Raw genomic sequence first — 26,602 nt, forward strand, 5'->3', positions numbered from 1 at the left:
GGGGGGACGGGGCGCCGCGCTGCGCCTCCGCGGTGCTGAACCCTGCGTCCCTGTCGCTGTCAAGCCCTGCTCTACGGAGACGCGGAGAAGCCCGCGGAGACGGGCGCCAAGGCGGCGCCGGGGGCGGCGGAGCAGCGGCCGGCCTGCGCCTGYGACCAGAAGCCCTGCAGCTGCCCGAAAGCGGACGTGAATTACGCGTTTCTGCACGCAACAGGTAACGGCGCTCCCGGGCGACGGCACCTTTCACAAACTAACAAAAAAAGCAGAGGTTTGGGTCGTGAAATGCCGTCTGCCGCCGGGCCGGGGGCTGCGCGCCCCAGACACCCGCCTGCGCTGGGCAGTTTCTAAAACCGCCAGAAAAAAAGAAAAAAAAAGAAAGAAAAACAATAAAAACCCGGTGTGCTCGAGCCTGCAGGTCGCTCTGTGTAAGGAATACTGACAGCAACGACCTTTTCGTTGCAGTCCCTGAGATGTGATTAAGGTTCACGGGGAGGGAGGGAGAAAGAGGGCTCTCTCATTGATTTATTTTAATTCAGGGTGTTTTTTCTGACCGTGGAGATAGCCTCTCTGCTACCGAAAACCCCTTCCCCACTTAGAAACGTGCTGCCGAGAAATGCTCCCGTTCGCATCGTAACCTGGGGAAAGCTCTGCCCTCCTGGCCCCGCCGTGGGAGACCGGCTGCAACCGCCTTTCTCTTGCGCCGCTGCGTATCCAGCTGCTCCCGGCTTACTCCCAATTCGGGCTTTCCAGTACAGCTCGGCTCTGCCTGAGCCATCGCGCTCCAGTTTAAACAAAAGATGTCAGTGTGGGCACTGATAGACCATGCAATATCGCTTCAGAAAAAGGCATTAAATTATCAACAAGTTACTTGCAAAGCATTGCACTGGACAGTCACAAGGAGGGTATTTTATTGCAAGGCAAATGATAATTTTGAGAGGGATTCTTGAAGCATTTAAATTTTTCTGATTCTTATTTTCCCTGTGATTCGTTTTCCCTTCTTTCTTGTTTACCTGCTCTCTCTCCTGTCTTAAAATTGGTAAATATACTGTAGGCAAAAATAGCCATTTTAGATAAGAAATTAAAATCTGACTACATCTCTTAGAACATTCCTTAATATAGTATCTTAACCAAATTGCTTAATAAATAAAAAAGTTCTTTTTTTTGAACACAGTGAAAAGATTTCCCCAAAGTAAATGTGAGAAGACTGTGCCCCAAATCTATATACAAAGTCATAAAATCAAGTTAACTTTTCATTTCTCCTTTCCCAGATCTTCTGCCAGCATGCAATGGAGAAATGACAACTATGTCTTTCCTACAAGACGTTGTGGACATTTTACTTCAGTATGTGGTGAAAAGTTTTGATAGATCAACAAAAGTTATTGATTTCCATTACCCAAACGAGCTGCTCCAGGAATATAACTGGGAACTGGCAGATCAGCCACAAACCTTGGAAGAAATTTTATTGAACTGCAGAACAACTCTGAAGTATGCAATTAAAACAGGTAATAGCCACACTCATTTTCTACCCTGTATGGTCTCATCCATTGATTAAAGGTGTCATTTCGTTTTATCTTGGAGCATTAAGGATTCAAGCAGCTCCTGTATTTTGTCGGTTTAAAGCAATTTCTAGCAGAGACAAGAATCGTTTTCCTAAATGATAAAATACTCTAGCAACCCTGCCTCTGTAACTGTCAGTGCAGCATTACACACCCTTCCTAACTGAAAATTAATTCTCCTGTGCAGCAGAGTTGCTGAATGTATCCCCGAGCAGTGCTTTAACCACCTTTGCAACTTTCCTCCCATCCTCTTCATCCATTTTTCACATTATGGGCTGGGGATCTTATCTTGCTCCCTGCAGACGGGTGTGCAATCGGATGGAGAGCACGGAGGCAGCCGGGACGTGTTTGCTCTGGGGGGGGGAGTCTGCACAGAGGGCAGCAGGCACCAGCCGATTTGGCAGCCAAAATCACAATAAACGTCCTGTAAATGGGAGCTCTGAGCGGCCATTTGCTATGTCTGTCTGCTTACCTGCAGGACAGAAAAATTGGAAAATCTGGCAGAATTGAGCACAGGAGAATTGGAGTTTTTTTCAGCTCTAGGCTCAAGCAATATAAATAAAGCCAAATTGTTTTAATAGCCATTTTGTTATTTTTCACTGAGGAGGGCAGGAATCAATTAATTCCTACCTGTCCAGCACCCCCTATCAGTCACGTCCCCCCCATTTGGGCTTATCCTCCCCAGCTTCGCGCCCGCGGAAGCAGTGCGGCACGGGAAAGCCTGTGGCTCCGAATCCAGGGCCACCTTAAATAAACCGCCAAGGAGCAAGAAAAAGCAGAGCTACAATTATGGTTGTGATTGAAAAATAATGTGGAGTCCAGAGAACTCTTAATGGAAATTTGAATTACTGAGAAATTACTTAAAATTAAGTGTGTATCAATTAGTGAAAGAACCACAGAGGCTGAGGGGAAAATACTAACAGGTTTTTGTCACCTTTGGGGAACAGAACAGAATGATCCCAATACAGATTGCTGGGGATTTTTGTATTCCTGTTCTTTCAGAGGTGGAAATATCCAGCTGAATGCTTTTGATATATGACTCTGGTGCTGTCAAAGCATCTGTAAAATATTGGAATAAATGGTTAGATAAATGATGTCCACAGGAACGAAGTCAGTCGATTGATCCTTGCCATGTGTCTCGATATAGCATAGGAAAGGTATTTTCACTGGATGCTGTGAAACAGAGGATCCCTAAATCTGAAATCAAAGAATAGGGTTTCTTAAGCAATTTTCATTAAGCTTTTTTGTCATAGCCTGTTTCACATAATAGACTATTTCATTTTATGCGTCCAAAACGACCCTTCAAAACAATGTTATTATCTCCATTCACCCACATGAATATGCGAAGCATTCCCTTCTTCCTGTCTTTTTTTTGTTGTTTTGGGGGGGGGCTTAATTAAAATCATGCTGTAAAGGTTCAAACAGCGATGCGGGGGTGGGGAGCGGGCTGGGTGGGGGAGAGGAGCCGCGGCGCGGTGGCGTTTGCCCCGGGTCCCCGYCGGGCCGGCCCGGCGCTGAGCGCCTCGCTTGGCTGCCGATGCTCTTCAGCACCCTGCGGCGACTGCCACATCCCGGCTGGCATCCGCGCGGCCCCGGGCGCCCGGCGGGGGAGGGGGCTCTCGGGAAGCGCCCGGCGGATTTGCACCTCTGTGTGAAGTGCTCCTTCAGCATAAAATGCTTAAAATGCCCTTAGATGAGGGGTAACGCCTTGAGGTTTATGGCAGTGGGAGTTTCTTTCTACTGCTCTGGCTACAAAAGCTCGTGGAGCCGGGGAGGGCGAGTGTGGCAGCCCAGCGCCAGCCGGACCAGCCGGGCACAGGCAGGCTGGGGTGCGGGCTTGAGCCACGCTTGGCTGCGGAGGCCAAGCAGTCAGGTCAGAAAATGAATTGCATTGCTTAGACGAGTCTTGTCGTTCGCGGTCGGATCCCCAGACGCCAGCGGTTACCCCGGTTTTGCCTGTGGGGTGAGGTCACTAGTAGCTCGGCCGCGGGGCGCTGAGGGACGCTCAGCTCCGGGCACCAGCCCCTGCGCGCAGTGTCCGCTGGGATGGAGCACAGGGCAGCACCTGCAAGTACCAGGGAAGACGGATAGGAAATTCGGTGAAACGTTTTCAGGGGTGATTAAGATGCAGGTGCATAAAATTGCTTGGGTCTGCCAGCAAGGGCAGGAGGAGCCGGCGCTGCCTCGGCGCTGCCCCCTGGCAGACTCACGTTGGCAGCAGGCCCCATGCGCCGCCGGGTGATAAACGAGGCCAAACCCAACACCATCGCTAGCGTCTTCCTTTGCGTCGTCCTCATTTGCCCGGTGCTAGACGCCGCTTCCTCACGGAGGCTCCGGAGGCTGCGTTTTAATGCTGGGGGTTGCCCGTGGCTAAAAACGAGTGGGAGTGGAGAGTTATTTCGGGGGCAGGCGCGTGGCCGGGGTGCCTCCTGGCAGGGGCAGCAGCAGCGGCAGGGGCAGGGGCGGCCGTGGGGGCCGCGCTGCCCGAAGGGGGTGCCCAGCCCCCGGCGCCCAGCCGCTGCTCCTGCTGCCCATTGCGCCCCCAGGGACCCTGGCGCATGGAGGTGTCGTGTATTGCTAAAGCAGTCCATAAGTAGCAATCTCCTGTTTTTCCACGTCTCTCCCGGCCTCCCCCCCACCCCGGCCCGGTGGCCCCGTCGGTCTCTGTTTCAGGCACCTCTTTGTTCGGTGCCGACCGTGACAGGTGATCTGCGTTTCAGACAAAAGGCTCAAATATTAGGACATCACAAAAATGGCAAAATCTTTCCGTCTGCGTTCGGGGTCAAACTGAGGGACTAAGTTTTCTGTTGTTCCACATTAAAGGCATTTTTACTAGGGCAGAGTGTACTAAAGGAAAGCCTCGTATTCAGTGCCGAATGCATTCAGGGATGTGTGATTTCACAGGGATGGAGCAAAACCATCAGCGAGCGTCCCTCCGTAGTGACATTTCTGTAGTGACACAAGCGCTGCCCTTCCCCGCCTCCCTGCCTCTGCCGCTGCGGGCAGCCGGCCCCCTTCGTCTGGCAGCTCCCAGAGCAGGAGGTGTTTTGTGAGGTTTCCTTGTAGAAATAAGTAGCGACAACCAGGTTGTCCCCTGGGGCTGGTTACGCAGCCTCCCAGAGACCCGCTGAGACCTTGTAGCTACGAATATGAGTTTTGTTATTCCCCAGCTTTTTGCTGTGTTTCCAGCGCCAGAGTTTTTCTTAGCCTCCTGGAGCCTTCCCGTGGCCCAGATCCGACAGCGGCTCTGGCCGCGGCGGGGTGCATCGTGCCCGCTCGCCCTGCGGCCCCGGAGGCTCCGGCCGCCGTCCTGAGCCGCGCCGCGGGGGGGAAGGAGCCCGTCCTGCTCCCGGCGGGGAGGGCTCGGCGCCAGGCACACACTAACTGGGTGGCAGCAACATCGGGCTCTTTGCCGATGACGGGTGCGGRGAGCTGGATTTTGTCGTCGTGTCCCCCCCCCCGCTTATCCCCTGCCCGCAAAGCCCAGTTACGCTGCCTTTGTGCCGGGGAAGGTGGGGAGCAGGGGAGCTGTTCTCCCCGTGTAATTCTTCAAGCCATGTGTACGCGCCTGATAAGAGGCCACTAGAGACTCAAGATAGTTTCCTCTTGGTTCTTGCTCTGCATTTCCTCCATCATCTTGCTCTTCTTTTGTTTTCCGTGAAGGCAGTAACAGTATGTAGCCTCTGGGTAAGGACAGGTGTTTCTAAAGCAGAGATGCTTTCCTTTGAGTCAGATGGCGTCTCAGTAGCTGTTAACCTTCCCTAATTCGTGCTGCAATTATGCCACTTACCGGGGGCTTGCAAGGAGCTACTAGTAAAAACGGAGTGTTAATGGTTTGTATTCCTGTTTTTAATGGCTCTCAGCACATTTTTTAAGAAAAATCTCTGACAGGATTTTAGAGAAATTCAGGAGCCAATTAGATTAAGCATGTAAATGGACCATCAGTGCATTGAGTGTATTCTTGTGCATCATTCTGATGTGGCAACAATGTTGCTTTAATTGGGTTTATTTAAAATCACAATTACAAGCAGCTACGCTATTTATAATTGCACTCTGACAGGGAAGAAATGACAAGTACTGCCACCTTCCCTGCCATCTTTGTACAATCATCAGCCTTTGAGTCATGTGCAAAGCAGTCACCAAAATGTTCCATTTTCTCATTTTGCTCTGTCTATTATAATCATTAGCCATTCATCACTGATGTTATATGTACTGGCAAGCTCTTCAGATGGTGTCTCGTGCATGCCTTTCAAACCTAGCCAGGCAAAAACACATTCAGTGACAACATGTGACACACTAATAGGGGCAAACAGCTATTTTTGTGAGGCAGCATCCTACTAATTTTCAAAGCAAATTGAAAGGATAATAGAGAATGTTGGAATTCATTATTCCATGTTCTACATAATTACTCCAATTTTACTTAGCTTGGAATGAGAAAGAGGAGAAATCCTACATTTTCCAAGAAAATCTTTTACTGCTGCTTGCTTTGTTTCATACCTTGAAAGCACTTCCTTCTGTATAGAAACCTGGGGTGAATATACCATTCAGCACTGAATAATTTCGTCCTGTGTCATCAGCCTTTTGATAACATTTTCTGTATTACGCAGGGCATCCTAGATATTTTAATCAACTTTCAACTGGGTTGGACATGGTTGGATTGGCAGCAGACTGGCTGACATCAGCAGCAAATACTAATATGTAAGTAGCAGAATTTTTCACTAATAATATTTAGTGTAGCGTTACAGTGATGCTCTACAGTATTAGCTGCTGTAGCTGAATGAATGAAGGAACACGTTTATGTTAAGGTTTCTGGAAAATAATTATCTTGGTTTTAAATGCTTGTTATATTTATTATTTATATGAAGACTTTCAACATTGTCCTGTAGGCTGTCTTCTCTAAAATTTCATCATATCATGTATGATGTCAGCTTTGCTAACCCACTTTTAAATGTACAGAAAAAATATTTCAGTATTTTGCCAGCAAAAATATGTAAAATGAAAAGTGTGGTGAATAAGCAGTAACATTTATGTAGAGGGGTAGGTATAATCCATACTCAGCAGTTAGAGCCATTGCTTTCTGCAAGAAAGAGATGTAGAATTTGAAGTGTCTTTTTCAGACTTTGGAGCTAGGCAACATTATTATGCCCCTGCTTAGCTTCATGAACTGTCTTGTCATCATGAATGGGACTACTAATGTGTATTAATCTAGACATGCACACGGGTTTTTGCAAGTCTAGCATCTGACCAGCCAGTCTTGCAGACAGGGTAAAGCTTTGAGCCTGGAAAAGGTGGGCATGAGTTGTTTCACTGAAATGGGTGGAAATGGAAACTCCAGTGCTCTCAGTATTTCTTCTTTTAGATGTTTGACATCAAATCAGAAGGAAAATTATCAAATGTTACAAAACAGAACTCTACCCAGTGCAAGATAGAGTATATCGTGGCTATTATGTGATGTAATGTTGGAAAAAGATGTGTTAGTGTTGTAGATTAAAACATTAAATATGGACATTGCTACATTTCAGGTTCACCTATGAAATTGCTCCAGTGTTTGTACTTTTGGAATATGTCACACTAAGGAAAATGAGAGAGATGGTTGGCTGGCCAGGGGGCTGTGGCGATGGGATATTTTCACCTGGTACATGATATTTCAAGCTTTCTTTATTTTTCAGACTATGCTATGAAATCCCCTGTAGTTAAAGAGTAAATATAATGAAATATGCATGTTCAAGAGGACACTTGCTAATAACCACCAGTGGCCTCTTTGAGATAACATATTGCATGTTTATGAATTTCAGAGATGTGAATATGAGTGTCTGTTTGAGCAAATTGCACTGCATTAGGATCAGCTGTAATGGCACATGGGAAACATAATCAGAAGAGATATTTGCCTTGCAGTTTTGTTTTGGCCCTAGTTTTTTATAGATTATATGAAATAGAATATAATCTTAATAATGGAGCAAAGAAACGCAGCAATGTTCTCCATCACTGCAGGGGAAATTTGAGTGAGGAGGAAAAACATAGCATCCCTATAAGTGAATTGAATGGATGGGTAAGACACTACACTATATAACACTACACTATATATTTAACTTTACACAAGTGAGTTGGCCTACTGAGCTCAGTGGAAGTACTTGGGTGGCTAGTTTTTGTGAGTGCCTAGAGGGTCAGAGACCTAGTTCCTTCAGGGCAAGTCATAAGGCAAAAAATGAGTGTGATTAACTAGAGAAATCATTGACTCTGATGAGCACTACATTGTTGAGACTTTTTTTTTAATCGTTCCACTTAGTCTTTTGATTTATATATACTCTTTGTCACCTCCTATCTCACTCTGGGACTTTGTTACTAAAAATTTTGGCCTGTCTCCCCGAATTGCAAAAACTGGAAAGAACTGGGATTGAGCACAGCATCTTGGTTTGGCAAAAGAGAACAGACTGATAGTGGGGAAGGAGCTCTTCTGGAAAGAAAGTTCATTGACCTAATGGAGAGAGAAAGGATGTTTTGGCTATCCATCAAAGGGACTTCATTGCTAGTAGCCTAGGTTGTTTAAATCTCCAAGTGCATGAAGGGTAAAGTTCATGCTGTGCAGAAGATCAAAAATTCACAGTTTAATTCCCACATCTGAATGCATGTGTGGAAGGTGATGCAGGAGTTTTGTGCCTTTACACATAAGTGGAGAAAAAGATATGAATTTGTATAACTTCTTAATGAGTCCTTATCTAAAAAGCACTGAGAGCAGAAGCTCTGACAGCTTTTACTGCAGTGCGTAGAGGTCCTGACCAAGACCATGACCTCCATCACAGTGGGCGGTATGTCTAAACACATATCATGAGACCAGGTCCTAAGTAAAAGTTTTTCCAAACCAAGCAGTGGCTGATTACTGTCCACAGTCACTAAAATTGGCTCGGTACAGCTAGTGTTCAGTTTTTCACATTGCAAGATTCAACTGGGATAGCCTAGCTGGGCTGGACTGCTGCTCAGCCTGAGTGATGGGCACAGTTCGTAGCCAGGTCTCTAGCACATGAACAGGCAGCACACACAGTTGAAAGGCTCATTACAAGCACAAAATCTGCCAAGGTTTGGTAAACTGTGCCTGAGATAGCATGAGTCACAAAATGTATATACAGCAGAAGGAAGTCCARTCCCTCCCGAGGCAGTGAAGGGTCCATCCCTGACGTCAGTGGAGCCACGATTTTACTTAGTGGGTCGAATTCTGGAACTTGCTTCATTTAGTCATGATATTGGTGCTCTAGGTAGAGAATAGCAGGAGTAGAAATAACCTGGGAGGGTGAGGGAAGAAGGTGTGTGTTTTCTGCATTTCTGAGCTTGTGTTTTCTGAACTAGAAGCAAAGACAAATACAAGCCTCTGGTTCTTCTCCCCTCCATCTCACAGCGCAGTCGACCTCCCCAGCTCTTGGCTTAGCGAGCCAGTAAAATAGATCCTGAAACAGCCAAAGCTGAGGCAGACAGCTTCTGTGCCACAATCCACTGTAGGACCGGTTTTCTAGCGGGCATGTGTGTGCTGTCCTTTTGGAGTGCTGCCTGGTCTCATTCATTCTTTCTGTATAATTTCTGGTCTGTGGACAGTACATGTTTCCAATTCACTCTGTTAAGGGAGCAATAGCTAGTATGCAGGGTCTCCTTTTTTAGGCAGTGTTCAAAATCATCGTTGTTGGTATGCTCTCTTCTCATTTCAAATCCGTCACAGCTTCAAATTAAGACCTTACTGTTGCAAAGAAAAGGTTCTTGCTCTCTGCATTCTCTGTGATGAAGTATACAGTATCAATACATGCAAATCATAATGGCCTGATTAGGATCTCCAGTTTTCGTAGGTGTGTTTTGTTGCCTGCAATTAATTGTGGGTGTAAACACAGCTGCAAAACTAAAGGCAGAATGTGTGCTCATTAATAAGTTTAAGGTTAAATGGCTAGGTAATAAACACTGATCAAAAAAACCCCCTGATATCGAGGAAGCATTCTCTTTCAGTCTCGATTCTTCTGACACTGAGCTAATGACTTTGGACAAAATAGTTCAGTTGAGCTGAATTTCTTCAACCTGGACACCTTAGTTCAGCCACCTAGCTAGCTGTTTGTGGCACCTGAATTTTTTTGGGACAACTATCTGAACATTTCCTCACGATCTCTCCATTTCTTGTTTCCTCATTTGTAAAAGGAGGGGTAGAAATATGTACATGCCTTGCAAAATATTTGACAGGGAAGAAAATTACCCCCTGGTCTGCTTTGACCCCCATACTAGTGGTGCTGTTTCATTGTGGCATTTTCACTTTGACTCACAGCAGGGCAGTGAGGTCAGGGGAAGCCCAGAACAGGGACTGCCTCGCTGCAAAAGCAGGATTAGGACACTGATTAGAAATGAAGGGCAAAGCATGGTTTCTCTGGGCTGTGGAATAGCATATATATCTTTAATGAGATAAATACAAATCATACAAAAGGCAAGAGAATGCTACAAATACCAGTGCATATCCTCTGCCAGTGTAACACGTCATGAGCGTCACTGTTGTCAGCAGAGCTAACCTGATCTCTTTTCAGGGTGGGATTCATCTCACCCCACTTTGTCTGTGCGAGCGTTAGGTGCCTACCCTGGGCTAGTTGCAGAGACTCCCTTATATTTAAGGGAGAGGGATAGACATCTCCACAGGGCAAGTCAACCCTCCTACTGGAAAAAATTATTTTAGGATGAACTGAACCATCTTCTGGAAGTGCCTATCTTATTCCTTTCACACCAGAGAAGAGCCTGGCCACAAGCAGACATGACATTTTTAAATGGATGAAAGTTAAGTTGGTTCAACACTACCTCAGCTGACAGTCTGACCCATTCATTTAAAAATCTAAAACCGTAATCAATGTGCATATACTACATAAAAGCAGATTTTATTTATATAAATATATATGAAATATATGATCTGTGTATATACACTATATACAGTATATACACAGGATAAAACTGGTTGGTTATATATATGTATGTGTGTGCATATGTGTATGTATATAAAAGTACTCAGACTTTGCCTTAGGTTCTGCATTATATTCCCATAGTGCTCATGCAGTATTAATGTATAGCCAAACATTGTTCAACTGTAGACACAGAGGCTCAGTTTGTAAAAATCTCAAAAGAAAAAATAAAGAGCTCCTTTTTAATTTAAGCATTGATAATTGAAATATGGAAATAAAATATTGTTTAGCATCTGATGCCTGAAATGGCTTTTTTAAGTCAATGTATGCCAGTGATGTTAAGGATAGTATTAGGGAAATCTAACCTTTGCTCTAGCTCTCATCCAAGGACAAATACAAAGAAAAAGTATTTGGTAGAATGACTGTTTTTCGTTTGTCTTCCCCTACCCTGCTGCAGGTTATCCAGATGATAATGTCAGCTGGGACAGGCTGCGTGGGTTCGCTCAGAGACAGGGAGCAAAACACCTCCCTGGTTTGGGAGAGGAGTGCCCAGATTAGGTGGCACGTAAAAGCCACTTACGCGGTTGCCTTGCCGTGGTGGCCCCTCAGGGAGTGGAGCAGAGTACTGAGTGGGGATTGCGTGTTGATAGCATGTGGGCAGATAAGATTGGGGATGAAGAGAGACAAGAGAAGAGGGATGAAAGGAAACCTCAGTCATGTTTACCAGTATGACTTTCCACATAAACCATTACTCAGGTGTAGTAGATCCCATTACTCTATAACCCAACTGTGAGGAACATCAGGAAGAAGAACCCATGCTTCTGCAATTAGGCAGAGTTAGAAAAGCTGTAGCAAGACTTGTCATTTGTACTGCAATGATATTACAATGCATAGAAAAAGTAACAGTATATTACTGTGGACTCCAGGTGGTGCCATATCTAACATGTATGCTATGTTGATTGCACGTTTCAAGATGTTTCCAGAAGTTAAAGAAAAAGGAATGGCAGCTATTCCCAGACTGGTTGCCTTCACATCAGAACATGTATGTGTTTCTGTTTTTTCCTATCGGTTACATTTGCTTTTATGAATTAAACCATGATGAAGAGAATAGCTAAACAGGAATTTGTAGCCAACTGTCTTCATTTCTGTTATTCATTCACTGGCAATAAAAAAATGGGAAAGGGCTGGCTTCTTGATATATGGAGGGATAAGCCATGTACTTATCTGTGGCTGAAGTCCAGGAAGAGCAGGCTCTGCAACCCACTGCAACTTTCTTGCTCTCACTTACATCAATATAAACGTTAAGATGAATGCTAAGAAGCTCTGCTGAAGACCTCATCAAACAGTGAGAGCTCAGAATCTGGCTGCTAAACTTTCTGGCAGGAGTGTCCTCGTTCAGGTCACTCTAGTGGAACAGAAAATCCCTGTGAATCAAAATCTTGCTAGCTGAAACCACTCCTGCAGTTATTTAGTAATAGGGTAATAACACACATGAAGACAGTAATAGTGAAATGCTGTGTGTGCAGCAGAGTAGCTGTTAGCAATGTGTTTGCTGTGGACTGTTGTGGGGTGCTGGGCTTTATCATGGATTTCTCCCTGTGAGCAAAACCTTCAGCACAGGGGGGCTTGTGGCAGGCACCTGCCTCAAGTGGCCATGCACTGCTTGAGAGGTGCTGAGGTGACGGGGAGTGGGCGTGGAGGAATCACCGTGGCCTGCATGGGGGAGATGGAGAGTTGGTTGCTCTTCGCACAACCATACCAAGCCATTCTTCTGTCTGTCTGTCTGTCTTGTGGGGATTATTTTGGCTTTAAACTCCTTATAGCTTATAGCGGAGAAAGTGTKTGCAGGAAAAGGGGGAAAATGAAGGGTTATAAACAGAAGGGGCTGTGAGCTGCCTTCAGGCTTCATGGTCTCCTCCTAAATCTCTCTACAGCTGGGTGGGCTCAAACAGAAAAGGCGCTTTTGCTGCTGGGCCTTAGCAGGATGCTGCCCAGGTTAGATGACAACATCTTCAAGGACCTGGCTACCTTCTTTGACTTTTTCAGAGACTATGTTTCCATTCTTTACAAGTGTGAAGAGCCGAGTGTCCTCAAAAATGATCAGAAATGCTTGGGAGGAAGTCCCTTTGACGATGCCCTTCCTGGCAATAGGAGCTGCGAAGCAGAACTGCAGGTTCCACATTGCAGATCAATTGTCCCCAAATCAGTCGGAGAGAAAAATATTTTACAGAGGAGTAGCAACTCTCCAAAGTTAGCTGTACAGCTAGAGATGCATTATTCATATAGAAGCTACGGATCTAATAAGTCTTGCAAATAAGGTTCAGCATGATTATTTAAAATAAGAAATCCTATTAATCATTAGAGAATTTCATTGTATTCRTAGCAATGGAATGTTAAACAATGAACCAAATTGTGCTATCAGTCTCAAAATAATGAAATGAGCTTTAATAATTGTATTTTCAGGCCAAGGAAGAAGAAGCTCCCTCAGCAAATTAAACATTCCAAAATCAAATATACTACCAAATCCACAGTAGCGTCTGAAATCTGTTAGATTTTAAAAGTATTTTGAAATTACAGTTCTGTACCTCTCCCAATCCCTTTTTCAATAAAATATGTAATAACACATCTTCTAGGGAAGTTATAAAACCAAGCTAAGTGAAGACAGGATCCTTTAACCCTTAATTACCCAAAGGATATGGGATCAGGGCTTTTACCTTCAAAATAACAGAAGCTGGTACAGGAATTACAGAGGTCCAGGAATATAATCCCTCTTTAGAAAGGAAATGTCATTCCAAATCTGAACAGACACTGAGATATGAGAATGTCATTTGTCTTATTTATGATGCCATGCTGGTCTTCTACTTCCTTTTAGATTACCGAGTCTGATGCTTGTTTCTCCCTGCCACATTTGGAGGCTGTTGTGAGGCAATGGCCATGGAACAAGTGGTCTATAAACTAGATACTGTCATTTCCCCATGCTCTATCTGTGGCATAATAGTAAACAAAGCTTTAAAGTTATTGTATTTGTTTAGCTACATTGAGATTTTTCTGGTGAGGGTTTCAGTCTGAAGCAAAGATGCCAATATCAGTAATTCCCAGACAACAGAATCAACATTGCAACCAATCTAGAGTGTCCATTACTATAAATGAATGAAGTTACTTTGCAGTTGCAACCAGTATTACTGAAATCAGAATATGGCCTCAATCTGATGCAGTGGTAGGTTCAGCTGCCAGTAGGGGAAAAGGGAAGGGAAGAGTAATTCGCAGTTTCTCCCACGTAGTTCACTTCCTAACTTAGGAGTGCATTAGGTGCCTGAATTAGGAACCTCACTGTCTGCACAATCAATGAAGAGGAGTACCTCTGGAGGGAAACTCAGAGCATCTAAACTAGGAACCTAAATATTCCTTAATTTAGATGTTCTACATCACCTTCAGGAGAGGTTCACCTACTTCTCTGCATTGACCATAGAGGAAGATCAGCATCCTGACATACGCAGTCCACATTAGGTGCCTCAAGTAGGTTATGTGACTATTTTGGCCGTGCAAGATCCTGTTACACAAGTCTTTCCCATGCAGTTCAGTATGACTGTGACATGTCTTTCACTCTGCTTCAATTTAATTCTGTTTCACTAGTGATAGTTAAGTATGTTATAACTGCTTATGTCAGTCTTGGCCCAGGTATAATTCCACTGAGGTGCGCTTCCTTACCTCAGGACTTAATCAGATCTTATATATTAACAAATACATCATCAGTGGTTCTTTCATCTGCATGGGTGCCCAGAAGGGTAAAAGTGAGAGATGGCAATCATAACAAACTATTTTAGCCTGTCTTTTCAAACACAATGATGAAGGCCTCCTCCTGTGCCTCAGTGTATCGGCTTTAGGCTGGTGTGAGTGTTCAGCTGAGCAGGTCTCTTTTTCAATGCAGGGAAAATAGCTGAAAAAGAGAGACCTTTCCAGAATATTTTAGTTGATTGATTTGTCAAGTCCCATTGAATTTTAGCCTATTCCCTGTCATGGTTTTGACTGGGCCTGCTAGCACTCTTAGCATCCAGCAGTAACTGGATAGCATGGAGCAAGGATCATCGCTAACAGGCAAAATGGACAAAGTCATTGTGTTCAGAGGAGGAGGAGGAGGTTGCAGGGGGAGAGAGTTTAGTTGTAGAGAAATAGCTAAGTTCATGTTACAGAGCAATCCTCATCTTTTTTATTTGATAGTATAAAAATAGCTTAAGAGACCTGCAGCTCTTCCGCAGCCTTGGTGTTTAATTGTGGGCCATATGGGCTCAATCTTCAGTTCAGGGAATGAAAAACAAGCTGGGTATAATTGGAAAGAGATAGTGATTTATTCCTATCATTTGATCTCATCCAACCCAGCAAGACCACGCTCATGTGGTCTGTATCRGCTTTCCTTGTTTCCTACCCCACGCTAGCAGCCTGCCCAAGGAGGAGCAACCTGTGAAGTGCTCACTAGGGAAATAGCAATACAGCTCCTGTCATAGCTTTTAAAAAGAAACTACAGAACAAAAACAGGGAGGCAATTCAGTCTGATCTGTGAATAGGGGACCTCTTCACCCAGATGGAGATCCAACAGGCACAGAGAGGATCTCTGTGCTTCTGGCACCCCCCACCTGCAGAATGACTCTTGCCCTTGGCTTCATTGGGAATATGGCTCAGATAGCCACTGACTGCAAAAGGAGGGTCTGGTGGCAGTTCAGATATGAGCTAGTCTATATTGTGGACAGCTGGATATACTTAGAGGGACCTCATCCTTTGAGAGGTCACTAGGAGTGTATTGGTGAGAGGCTGCTTTTCGGCTTTGGTAGGGGAGYGCCCCTGTCCTGGGAGCACATGCAGTGACTGCACTGCAATCTCAACCAGAGGAGGCAACTGGCGATAAGTCATTGCTCCAACTTTTGGCACACCAATTTCCCTGTGTGTACAAACCCCATTACTTGCAGGGAGTACAGCAAACTACACCAGTATCCTTGAGAGAAAAATGCTTTTGACAAAAGTTTTTGTCTGAAAGGCTTCTGAAATCTAATATGGAGGTTCTTGGATCAGAGACAGAGCAAAATTAAAAAGTGACTTCTGTCTCAAAGCAGACAGCTTGACAGACCTCCATTTCACAAAGAACCTTCAAAAGATTTTGACTTTGTCTCTATGTAGAATGATCTCTTAATCCCATTCATTGCTGTGACACATAATTGTTGCCCTCTAGTCAGGCTGCTTACGAGACAATTTTCAGGACTGTCACCTGCAAGAAGTGATCCAGTGGGTGACTTCTGTGGTGGAGTTTCCAGGGAAAGATTTGAGAAATAATGGAAATCATGTTTTCCTTCTAGTGGCATAAAATATGAATCCATTAGTTATACTTCTAACTATATAGAGTAAGTAGGAAATGTTTTTGTTTCCACCTAAGAAAACTCAAAATCAAATTCATGGATTCACACATTCTTTCTTTGCATTACCTAATGGAAAGTAAGTAGAAAAGTATCGTTTGTTGGTGTTGGAAGTCGGAGGGAGACAGTGAAAAAGTCGGTCTTATTTGAGGAGCAACTTAATTCAAGTAACTCTATTCAAATCAAAGTAAAATCATTTTCCAGAAAAACAATGCATGAGGGCAGACTGTACCAAAAGAGACACTTGTCATTTGGGACTAGTCCTTCATATGCTCAATATCTCCTCACATTTTCACCACCACAGAATCCTCCTGAACTCAGTGGAATGTTTCTCATCCACAGATAAGATTGTAAAACCAGAATATTACTGTCAGCACCATAATAACTGTCCAAGTTTTCCTTGGAAAAAACAAGTTGTGAGTCTTTCTGGATTAGAAAGGCAGTTTAAAGTTGCATCTTTCAAAATGCAAAAGATGGAAATATTAGTATGTTGTGTATAAGCATTAAAATACTAATTTTCCCCTGGCATTAACAAATCATTTTAAAATTTTAATAGCAGTAGCTAAAGGAAATATTACAAATACATATACCTCATTATAGTGTGTTTAAAAATGTGATGGGACACAGTAAGCTCTTTTTGTAGATAATTGAAGGAAAAGCTGTAGCTTGCAATTAGACATTAGAGACAGGATTCATCTTGCTTAACTTTAATTACCTAAAGTGTAAAAATTTAATCTGATTTAGTCTATGCACTTTTTATAGTCAATAAAAAGAGAGGGAGATCTGCAGAAGACAACTCATCCTGGTCTAAAATAGGTGCCAAAGCCTCAGGGATAAAGTGCCTCCTGGAGGTACCATTTCCTCCCCCCTCTTGATGGAGCCCAGACAGCTGGCCTTGAGCAGACACACATTTTTAGATGGTTAAAACTAAGTGAGAAGGAGCCTGGCCTTCATATGCAGGGAGCCCACCTTAGGTCCTCCTGGTTGTTTAAACCCTGCGGGCAGTGAGAGGAAGGTACTTTGGCTTCCTTCGGCTGCCACGGCTCCCGCAGAAAGCCAGCCATGGCCTGTGGGGCTCACTCACAGCATTTAGGGTGGTCCTTCCTGTCAGCTTCAGTCATGCCCGATGATGAGTTGGTAATTTACTAAGCTATAAAACATGCCGGTAGATCGAATATTGCAATAACAAAATAGCAGTGTCTGTATATTAAAGCGCTGTTCATTTAAGATAACAATTGTTTGCCAGGCTTTTCAGCATCATAAGATTTTTAATGATTCCAATTCTTCCTTTTTCCAAAAGGCCTGACTGTTTCATTCTTGCACTTGTAATAAATTTGCAGTGTGTTTTTACTCTACAAAGTTAATTATGAAAAAGTGGCTACCAGGGCAAACAAACTTATTCCTAACATCATTTGAAATTTTAAACAAAGGGAAGATTTCCCTGGCTCAAAATCACCTTTTTTTTTTCTGACTAATAATATACTCTTGTCACTAAGATTGACTGCTGTTCTATTCCTCTGTTTCACCATTAAACTTTAACCACATTTCTTTTCAAAAGAAAATGAGGTTTCTTTGAAATCTTGCCTGTTCAGATTTATCCCCAGGTTAGGATAAAACATAGTTATCTCATACATCTGCAACCTCTATTACACTAATGCAAAGTCTTCAGCCACCTTCAGGAAATAACTCCAGTTCCTCCAACTCTCCTAACAGCCTAAACTCTCTACAGGGGATGTATTTCTAGTCTTCCCTGCAACTTTTGCAGTGCAAGGCCACAGGAAGCAGGAAAGGAGAAGGGCACAGGGACAGTCTGTGACCACCTGCCCCATTCCTGGCAAGCATGGGACACTGGTCAAATTATGGTGGTGAAATTATGACACTGCCTGCTTTTCTGAGCCGGTTTCTTTTCTTCAGGGCTGGCATCCAGCAGTCTGCCCCGTTCTCCCCTTTTGACCCCTCTTCTCCCACCACTGGACTTCAGACCTGAGTTACTCCTACATGGCCATGTAGTAGGAGATTGTGCTCAATCTCAGTTCCTTGCATGGCTAGGCAATCTGCAGCCCCATATTCTTTGCCCTGTTAGCCCAGTTGAACCTTTCAGTTATTTTGTCTAACCACAAACCTTTCYTTCTGTTAGACCTTGATTACTTTTCCGTGTTTGTTTACCTTTACATTACCCAGATGGCCAAGTTTTCAGCACTGTCCTAGGAATACTAAAACAAAGTTTACTAATCATCATAAATAGGAAAGTTTTCTTACTATTAAAACTATATTTTTTCCTTGTTCAGTTTCATTCCAACCCTTTAGAGTTTCTCAAGTAGCTGTAGTAATTCCTCAGACATTACCCCAAGACACAAAAATACAACAGCAGTCACATATCTGTCTGTATATGCAGATTGAGCAATTTCATATTTAAAGTTTGTTTAGAAATTGTAATTGCATTTGCCCTTTGTGCGTAGATCTCTATATTTCTTCACAATTTATCCCTAAACCTGTTTTGGTTCCTGCCTGCTAAGTTCCCATCAGTCTGTAAACAGCTTTCAGGCATCTGAGATGTTCAATGCTACATTCATTTTTTCCCCAATGACGTTTTACCAAGGCCATCAGACTTCTCAGTGAGGCAGTTAGGCTTGGCCATATTCCAGTGGATGCTTTTGAGTACATGGGCTTAATTTTCTTTTCATAGTAAGCTGTTCAAATCCATACTCTCTTTTTTAAGGTAGTTGGAATAGTTCTATTTTCTATTAGAAAGACAAATTACATTAGTAAATCTGTTTTAACTAGTATGGAATAAGGAGCAAAATTCATCTTTGTTTTAATGACATTGACTTGAAACCCAATGAAATACATCTAACTATAACTCCTCACTCCTGCTCTCTACCTGTATTTATATATTACACTACTCGGCATGTACCCAAGAATTTGTGTAATACAAGCATAAAGAATGGGTTTTTTTTTGTTAAAGTATATAAATTCAATTCTAGCTTCACAAAGCATGGTAATGAACTGTCATTATGGTGACACTATCTAATTCTGTTTCAATTTTTGCAAAGATCAAAGATATCTTCCTGAACTTGGGAATTTATTACAAGTCTCTTGGTGCTAGCAGCCTCCTCATAGTCTGTTCTCATGAAGTTGCATTTCTGCATTGTGTGGCTCTGGTAGAGCTGCCAGGGCCTGGGAAGAGACTTCTGTATCTTCCACGTATAGAGGTTTGTGAATTGGTCACAGTCCAAGTCTTAGTCTACAGTACTTGGGAAAAGAAGTCCCTGTTTAGTGAAACTGATGAAGCTCATTGAAACGTGTTTATGCAAAAACTTGGCTTCATGTAGTAAAGAACATGCTATGAACATGTCAGCATGATGCTGAGCAGACCTGTGATGATCAATGTATAAATACTTCCTAGCACTTTTTGATCCGCAACTAGATAAACAGAAGGGAAAACTGCATTTCTAATCTCAGCATATCACTAACCTGTGGTTTTAATAGGCTAGACAGTAACAGTGTGTCAAAATCAAACATTTGCCAATTTGTAGAGCTCTAGTGCCCTGCTCGTAGAAGAGGCTAAGCATCTTTGCCAGGTGCTATACGCCCAAATGTCAGATACGGTGGGGTTTAGTCCTTAAGTAGGGGGTGGAAATCTCCTCGCCTGACTTCAGTCAGCTAAAAGTCAGGCCTCCACTCCAGACGGGARCCAGCAACCCTTGTACAGGGTGGATCGCTCTCCAGACGCGCCTCCCCCACTGACTGGAGGGGACCCTAGGTGATGGCTTTAGGCATGGCTACACTAGCTGCAATGAATCCGGTCAAATACAGCACAACACTTAAGCACAGGTATATAAATCCCTTGCGGTTCATGGAAGCGCATGGGTATACGTTTCATTTAATCATCAACTTAAGCTGAAGTCAGTCTCACAGGCATGTTTTAGAACATGCCTAGCTCAAGGGCTAGGGTGGGTTGCTGTATTAGGGCCTTAAATGTCGATTTGGGCCTTAGATGAAACTTTCCTATTGATGATGATTAGTAAATCATTGTTGATTTAGACAATGTCATTAACAGCTGCTCGATACATGCTGTTGGTATATTGCAGCCATATCCCATAGGGAAAAGCTATAGCAACCCATTGCATTAAAAAATCAGTGCATATGAAAATATCAGTTTCCTGGAGAAGTATTTTCACGTTGTCCATGTATTGTTAGTGAATCATGGCTCAGTAGAAATCTGAAGTTCTTCAAAATGTCTGATGACTTTTTTATTCAAACTCTTTTGAGAAAGTGTTTGGACAGCATGAAAACTTGAAGCATTTCAGCCAAAATGATGAGATATGAGTATATGAAAAAAGGAGTTCAGAATAGAAACTCTTACACAACCTCAAGCACAGCAGTCCAGGCCATCCACAGGAGTTACCTCTGTTTTGTAAAATACAGGGGGTTTTTTACTTACTAAGCTGAAAGCATGCGTTTTTACTTACTAAACTGAAGGCATATGCAGTAAAGTCCCACTGAAGTGAAGCTGATGTGTAACCGTGGTGTCCAGCCCTTTCCATTCAGCACTCTACTGTTTGCACTATGGTTGAAGCCATATGCTCACTTGATAAAGCAGTAGTGATTAATACTTTGCTTTGGAGTCTGCTTCTCTACTCCTGCACTGGTAGGAGGATAAACTATATATCTTAGTGTCTTTTTTTTTTTTCCGTAACATCTCTGACACCTAAAAAGCCATATTAGATTTTTATCTCCTTTACAGTGTTACATCCTGAGCTAATGTTACTGTAGTATACACAAAGAAGTTCTTTTTTTTTAAGTTTAATAATCTGTAATTAAAATTACTTCAGACAGATTTGTTACACTTGGGTTTGACTTAATAAAAAATCTGATTCTTGGTGGTATAAATTGATATAAAACAATTTCATTATCATAATCACTATGAATTAAGTTAGAATTACAGTCCAGTGCTAATTCAGGAGTTAAATCCTATGAGTTAGAGAAAATTAAACTGACTTGCACTACAGTATGTAACTTCCACTTTTATCCTATATGTACAGATTAACTAATAGTCTTACTAATAGTCTGATTTTGATTTTAAATTGAAGTAACTCTATTTATTAATGGGGGTTATTACTAGCTTTCATTGACTTGAAATCAGAATTAAGCCTTCTGTCTGTATTTATTCTCAGTATATTATTTGGCCAGAAGTTATATAGCAAAAGCACATCTCCAGATGCCATGAACAAAATGAATTGGCTAAGGGAGAAGTTCCAGTGAATCAAGCTCATTGATGAATGCATACAAGCAATAGAAGCTGTAAGCATGCATCAAGGACAGAATTTGGGTACATCACCAACTACAATTGCATATTTAATATTCCGGGAATAAATCCAGATTAGAATGATTACTGTTGCTTTAATTGACTGCAGTGTCCTGATATGAAGCCTCAAATTACAGTGATGAGTTTCTGAAAAAGTGTATGAATAGAATTATTGCCTATGTGGGACTGCTTGCTGAAGGACTTGCAAGAGTGTAGTACTTTAAATTGTTTAAGAAATAATAGTAAAAATAATACAAAATAATAAATGTACTTTTTCAGAGTCACTTTTCTGTGAAGAAAGGAGCTGCAGCCTTGGGTATTGGTACAGATAGCGTGATTCTGATTAGATGTGATGAAAGGTAAGTAAAGATGCCAAACACTTCTCCTTTTAATTGTACAAAGAAGAGGATAGTCAGACGCTCAAGTCAGAGAAAGTATATAGGATGTAATCAATAGCTGGTGTAACTCGCCGTAGTGCTGTCAACTTCAGCAGCCTTACACTTATGTATCCCATTTGAGGAACTGACTCTCTCAGTAGCTTCTTTGTAAGTCAGTTATTGGAGCTGATCAAAAATCTTGAAGTTCCCTTCCTGAAGGATCCTGAAGTGAAACAAAAAGTCGAACTAGTGATTATTCTTTATACATTCAGTTAAGAAACTATGAAGAAGCTTGTTTTGGTCAAAATGAAACATTTAAACAGTCTCACATTTTGACCTATTAAAATGAGCTGAAATGGGCCTTTTAAACTGCTTAAAATATTGAGGAGCATTTGCTAATGTAATTTTGTTACATCCTGCCGCCTCATTCCTTCTCAGCAGCTGACTCCCTGGCTGGACCACATTTTCCCCAGTACACTCAATCATGACACCCTTGCAATGTGGAATACAGTACGTTCAGGAAAGGGGCTTCACAGCGTTGTGGGCAATGTAGGCCAATAAGGGAGATGACCCATCAAAAGGAGAAGCACATAAGGCACTTAGACTCCTGTTCCCAATAGRTACTACAAATTGGTGGTAGATTGTTGTTTAATTGTTTAATTCACCGAACTGCTAGAGAAACCATTTTGAGAAAGCAGAGAAATATTAACAGAATCAACGTGTTTTGATGAAGATTTTCAATTTGATGGAAAACACGTTTTCTATGGAAAAAAATGATAGAAACATTCTTATCAATTCTACTGAGAATCTTTTCAATAAAGTATGCTCTTATTATGAGTCCCAAATATCATTGTTATAAGGTATTAAATTATTTATGGCTCTAGCTTAAATGGAAGGTTTAACTGCAATCAAAATATTCTGCTCTTAAGATAAAAGAAGAGCACCAGCTAAGCAATTTACAGTACTAATCACAGCATCTGCATATTGACTTATAGACTTATTATCTCTTTATTAACAAAAGACTGAGCACACCTTGAAAAGGAATTAATGACAACATCAACACAACCAACACAAATCAAAATAAACCTTTGATTGTTTCTGTTCACTAAGGACAGACACAGATCAATGAAGTCATGTCTTCTTTTTCTTCTTGTGCAAACTCAGTGTAATGTTTTTCTGCAAAGACCACAATGCTTAGCCTGTCCGTCCTGAAGTAAACAGTAGGATTACTGCATGTCTTGCCAAATCCCAGACGAGGTCAGCGGGACAGAGCAGGCTGTTTGCTCAGCACATGTCCCTGGTGGGGGGTGCTGGGCAGATGTGGTGAAGGAGGACCTTCTGTTGGCCCATGAGAGAGTGAAGATGGGCCACAAGAGCTTTTTGACATGTCCAGCATGAGCAAGCGTGCTTCTGTGTGTCTCCTCTCCTCCCCATTCTGACCCACAGTTCACCAAGTTTTGTTGCTGGATCTTGGGACAATGTAAATGTATGGTGCATTTCAGCCAGGAAAACGTGAAGAAAATCACACCTTCTTGCTCATGCCCAGGATTGGATGACCATGCATTTTGGTTACCTGTTCCACTACCACACAGTTATATTAATAGCAATAGAGCATCTCCTGCAGGTTTGGGGTCAAGACACTTCACCCTTATTTGGCAGCACTGGGGGCTGTAGATGGATGTGGGTTATACGAGAAGACTTTGACCCCAGCGCTCCCTCTGTCCTCAGCGCTCCTCTGCTGCTGTCTCTTCAGCCTCTTCCTGCTCCCCCATAACCCTCCTGCCTATGGTGCTCCGTAACACATCTATTTTCTATTAAGTGAAGAACTAACAGCAAGAGCTGGTTTCAAGATTAGACTTCTAATACAACTTTCTTTTGCTCCAGAGGGAAGATGATCCCATCGGACCTTGAAAGAAGAATTCTTGAAGCCAAACAAAAAGTAAGTGTACTAGCATTTCTGCTTCCAAAAAACAAAAAGCAAACACGAACAATACAGCTAGTTTGTTTACTTTCTTTGGTAGAACAACATAGGCTTTCCCATTAACTTTTGATTTATTTCTCAGGCCAGTAATTAGTAAGGCAAGAGTTGCTGAAAAAATATGTTTAAAGATAATCTTTATAAGCTGTTTGGGTCTTTTTATATGTTGTTCTGCATAACCTCCTCTTTTTTTATATCATCAGCCTGTGATGCAATTCCTCAGCTGAATATTGGCAAAAGCTGAGTAATCATTTGGGGARTCCATATGTATTTTCATGCATTGAAAATATTCCTCATAGAGTCACCAAAGCAATGGAAGGCAAACTGAAATCTGCATATTCTCTGAAATACACAATTTTTATATAGAATAGCCATTAATATATACATCCATTAATAGAAGATAGAATTTAGCATATTTGATAATAGAAACCAGAATTAAAACATCAGATTAAAGTATGCAGTGGATTTAGCCCCATGCCTACCTATGGCAACATTTGTGCAAATAATCTTTAGAAACACAGAGTTCAAAGCTCACCAATTCCGTTGTAACACCAATCTTCGTTAAGAGTTCACTTTGTCCAAGAAAAGCCATATGGTAGAAAAAGTAAGATAAAATGAAAATAAAAGTTCCACCCAAACCTACTGACCATATATTTCATTTAGCAGAAGGAAGTTTCTTTTTGTAGTTTAAGCCCCAGTCCTTCAAGAAATGTACACCCTCTTTACCTCATTGCTCCGAGTACTGTTTATGAAAGCAACAGATTACAGATGAATTTAAGATGAAATACTGGTATAAATTACTGCAGACTCAAGTGCTTATAGTGCAAAAGCTGTGCGAGAGACAGTGTGTCCTCCTCTGTGCTGGTCACCATTTAGCAGAGGGAGTCCACGAGATGGCCCCGGGGCTCTGGGAGGAATGGGATGGGGTGGAGGTGAGGGGGGATGGGAGCTGCTGCCATCTCAGCAGCGCCCACAGGAGATGACGCTCCCACTGATGGGCCCCAGCACCTCATGCTCCTGCACCTTCACGTGGTCCGCTGGCGTAATTATAATGCAGCCCAGGGCACCAACTGCCAGAGAGGTTTCATGCACCACGCTGCCGTATGGATAAGGTTTGTTTTACTCGGCATCATATAGAGCAGACCTTTTTTTCTCAGGCAGGTGGTATGGGGAGGAATTGTTCTCCTGAGAGCTTACCTGTCTCATCAATCTTTACTGCAATAAATGGAGGATACTGGTTTGGAAGTTTGCTGCCACCTTAAGGCAGAAACTGTAATATTGCTAGCTCTAAACTGGGAAAAAACAGTGTAATGTAGGAGACACTTGTGGGTCCCTTGTGCAGAGAGCAATTGCCACAGTTGAGGTTTCAGCTGCCCGAGAGGCAGGAGGCGGTGGCAAGCGGCAGCTGGGGCTGGGCGCCGCAGGCTGAGGGCCGAACGCCTCTGTGCTCTCTTGCAGGGGTTTGTCCCTTTCCTGGTGAGTGCTACAGCCGGAACGACAGTGTATGGGGCGTTTGATCCACTCATAGCTATTGCAGACATCTGCAAGAAATACAAAATCTGGATGCATGTGGATGTAAGTACCATCTCATGTGTGGGGCTTGATTAAAAGGCATGTCAGCATGAATTTATTCATCTTGGACAGTGTCATCTTGTACAGATAATATTGTACTTGGTTCTGTAATTAACTCTAAAGTCTACGGGCTGATTTCCTCTCCTCTGAAAGGGTCAGGTACCAGTAGGTCAGGGAGACATCAGAGGAGCTGTAACTGTGTAGTGCTTTTAGCAACTTAGAACTTCAGATCACCTAGTTTGAGTGCCTTTTGCCTTCAGCTTCTTCTCTAAATATTGTTAATACAGAAAATATATAAAAACCATACCCAGCACAGACTCAGCTTCTGCAACAGCTGCAAAGTAAATGCATAAGGAGAAGGCTACATTTGTCTGGAGTTAAGTACCCCAGATTGCTGAACAGATTAATGCAAATGCCATAGGAATTTATCAGACTGGCTACTTAGCTATATCTGGATTCTCGCCAGTAAATCTTTCTGGAGGCTCATCTTTCAGCTCTAGAATGGGGTTTGTGAATTTTTGTAAATCCTTTCTCCAAAAAGGCTTAGCAATCGAATTTCCATAGGGCTGGAAATCTTGCTTTTGGATTACTGTATTAGCCAAGATCATTCCAATTTAAAGGAAGAATTCATATTTACCTCAGACTTCTTCTCAGTCACATGAAGTATCTGCACGTCCCTGATCTCTGTAAGCAAAAGCAAAGGGGTAGGGAGGAAGCATTACTGGTCAAAAATATACTGAAAACCCACCACAGCAACTGAGATCCTGGTCCATTTTGTTATCATCACTTAGTCACTAAATGAGAAAAGCCAGTTTACCCATGAGCAGCTCTAGGAGATATTAATTACAGTCTGAGGCCGCCCAAAGTGTCACTGTCAGATGAGGTGGTGAGGGAGGAGTTAATGGCGATAGGCCTTGGCACACAGATCATGGTTTATAAAACACTGCTTCCAAGCTACTGGAAAGAAATCGTTAGTTTAGCTAATGCCTCAGGCCCCATCTGCCTGGTCATTTTGGAAGACACCACATCAGCAAGGAAAAGAAAGGATGCCAAACTAATGTGAACTCACAGATGTCATCATAGAGAAATGCAGAGATCTCTCCTCATTAAGATAATGTATCTTGCTTTTTAGGGAGCATGGGGTGGCGGGCTGCTGATGTCAAGAAAACACAAATGGAAGTTAAATGGAGTTGAAAGGTATGACTTATTAACAAGTTATTAGGTGTTTTAACACGTTTTTGATTACCATAGCAATGCCTATAAATAAAAATAAAAATCAGTCAATATTAGGTCCAAAATAAAATATGAAGAAATCATGTAAACTGTCCTTCTGGTTGAATTAACAATGCTAAGTGCCTTTGTTCAATGGTCATTGTGGTAGCGCTTCTTCTTTTTTTTTTTTTTTGGTAGAACAGTGGACATTTCATATTTGTGTTTTTATTTCTTGCAACATGCATTCTCAGATCCAGCATGGTTTCTGTGTCATCCTCTGATTCACTG

At 42.7% G+C, this 26,602-nt stretch overlaps 1 protein-coding gene across 2 annotated transcripts in view; it reads left to right on the plus strand.

The window, feature by feature from the left end:
* The window catches only part of GAD2 (glutamate decarboxylase 2), a 42,842-nt gene that overhangs the window by 6,438 nt on the left and 9,802 nt on the right, over positions 1–26,602 (plus strand). The window contains exons 1-9 of one of the 2 annotated variants that reach the window (XM_026065755.1): positions 73–214; positions 1,269–1,502; positions 6,164–6,254; positions 7,079–7,191; positions 11,392–11,507; positions 21,455–21,534; positions 23,437–23,491; positions 24,989–25,105; positions 26,235–26,299. In XM_026065755.1, the coding sequence (XP_025921540.1) occupies positions 1,295–1,502; positions 6,164–6,254; positions 7,079–7,191; positions 11,392–11,507; positions 21,455–21,534; positions 23,437–23,491; positions 24,989–25,105; positions 26,235–26,299 (845 nt within the window). In that variant the 5' untranslated portion in view covers positions 73–214; positions 1,269–1,294. Of the gene's footprint in view, positions 1–72; positions 215–1,268; positions 1,503–6,163; positions 6,255–7,078; positions 7,192–11,391; positions 11,508–21,454; positions 21,535–23,436; positions 23,492–24,988; positions 25,106–26,234; positions 26,300–26,602 lie in introns of those variants that run through there. The other variant, XM_026065756.1, reaches the window with a different exon arrangement.

This window comes from Apteryx rowi, unplaced genomic scaffold (genome assembly GCF_003343035.1).
Source record: "Apteryx rowi isolate R43461 unplaced genomic scaffold, aptRow1 scaffold_231, whole genome shotgun sequence".
Lineage (NCBI taxonomy): Eukaryota > Metazoa > Chordata > Aves > Apterygiformes > Apterygidae > Apteryx > Apteryx rowi.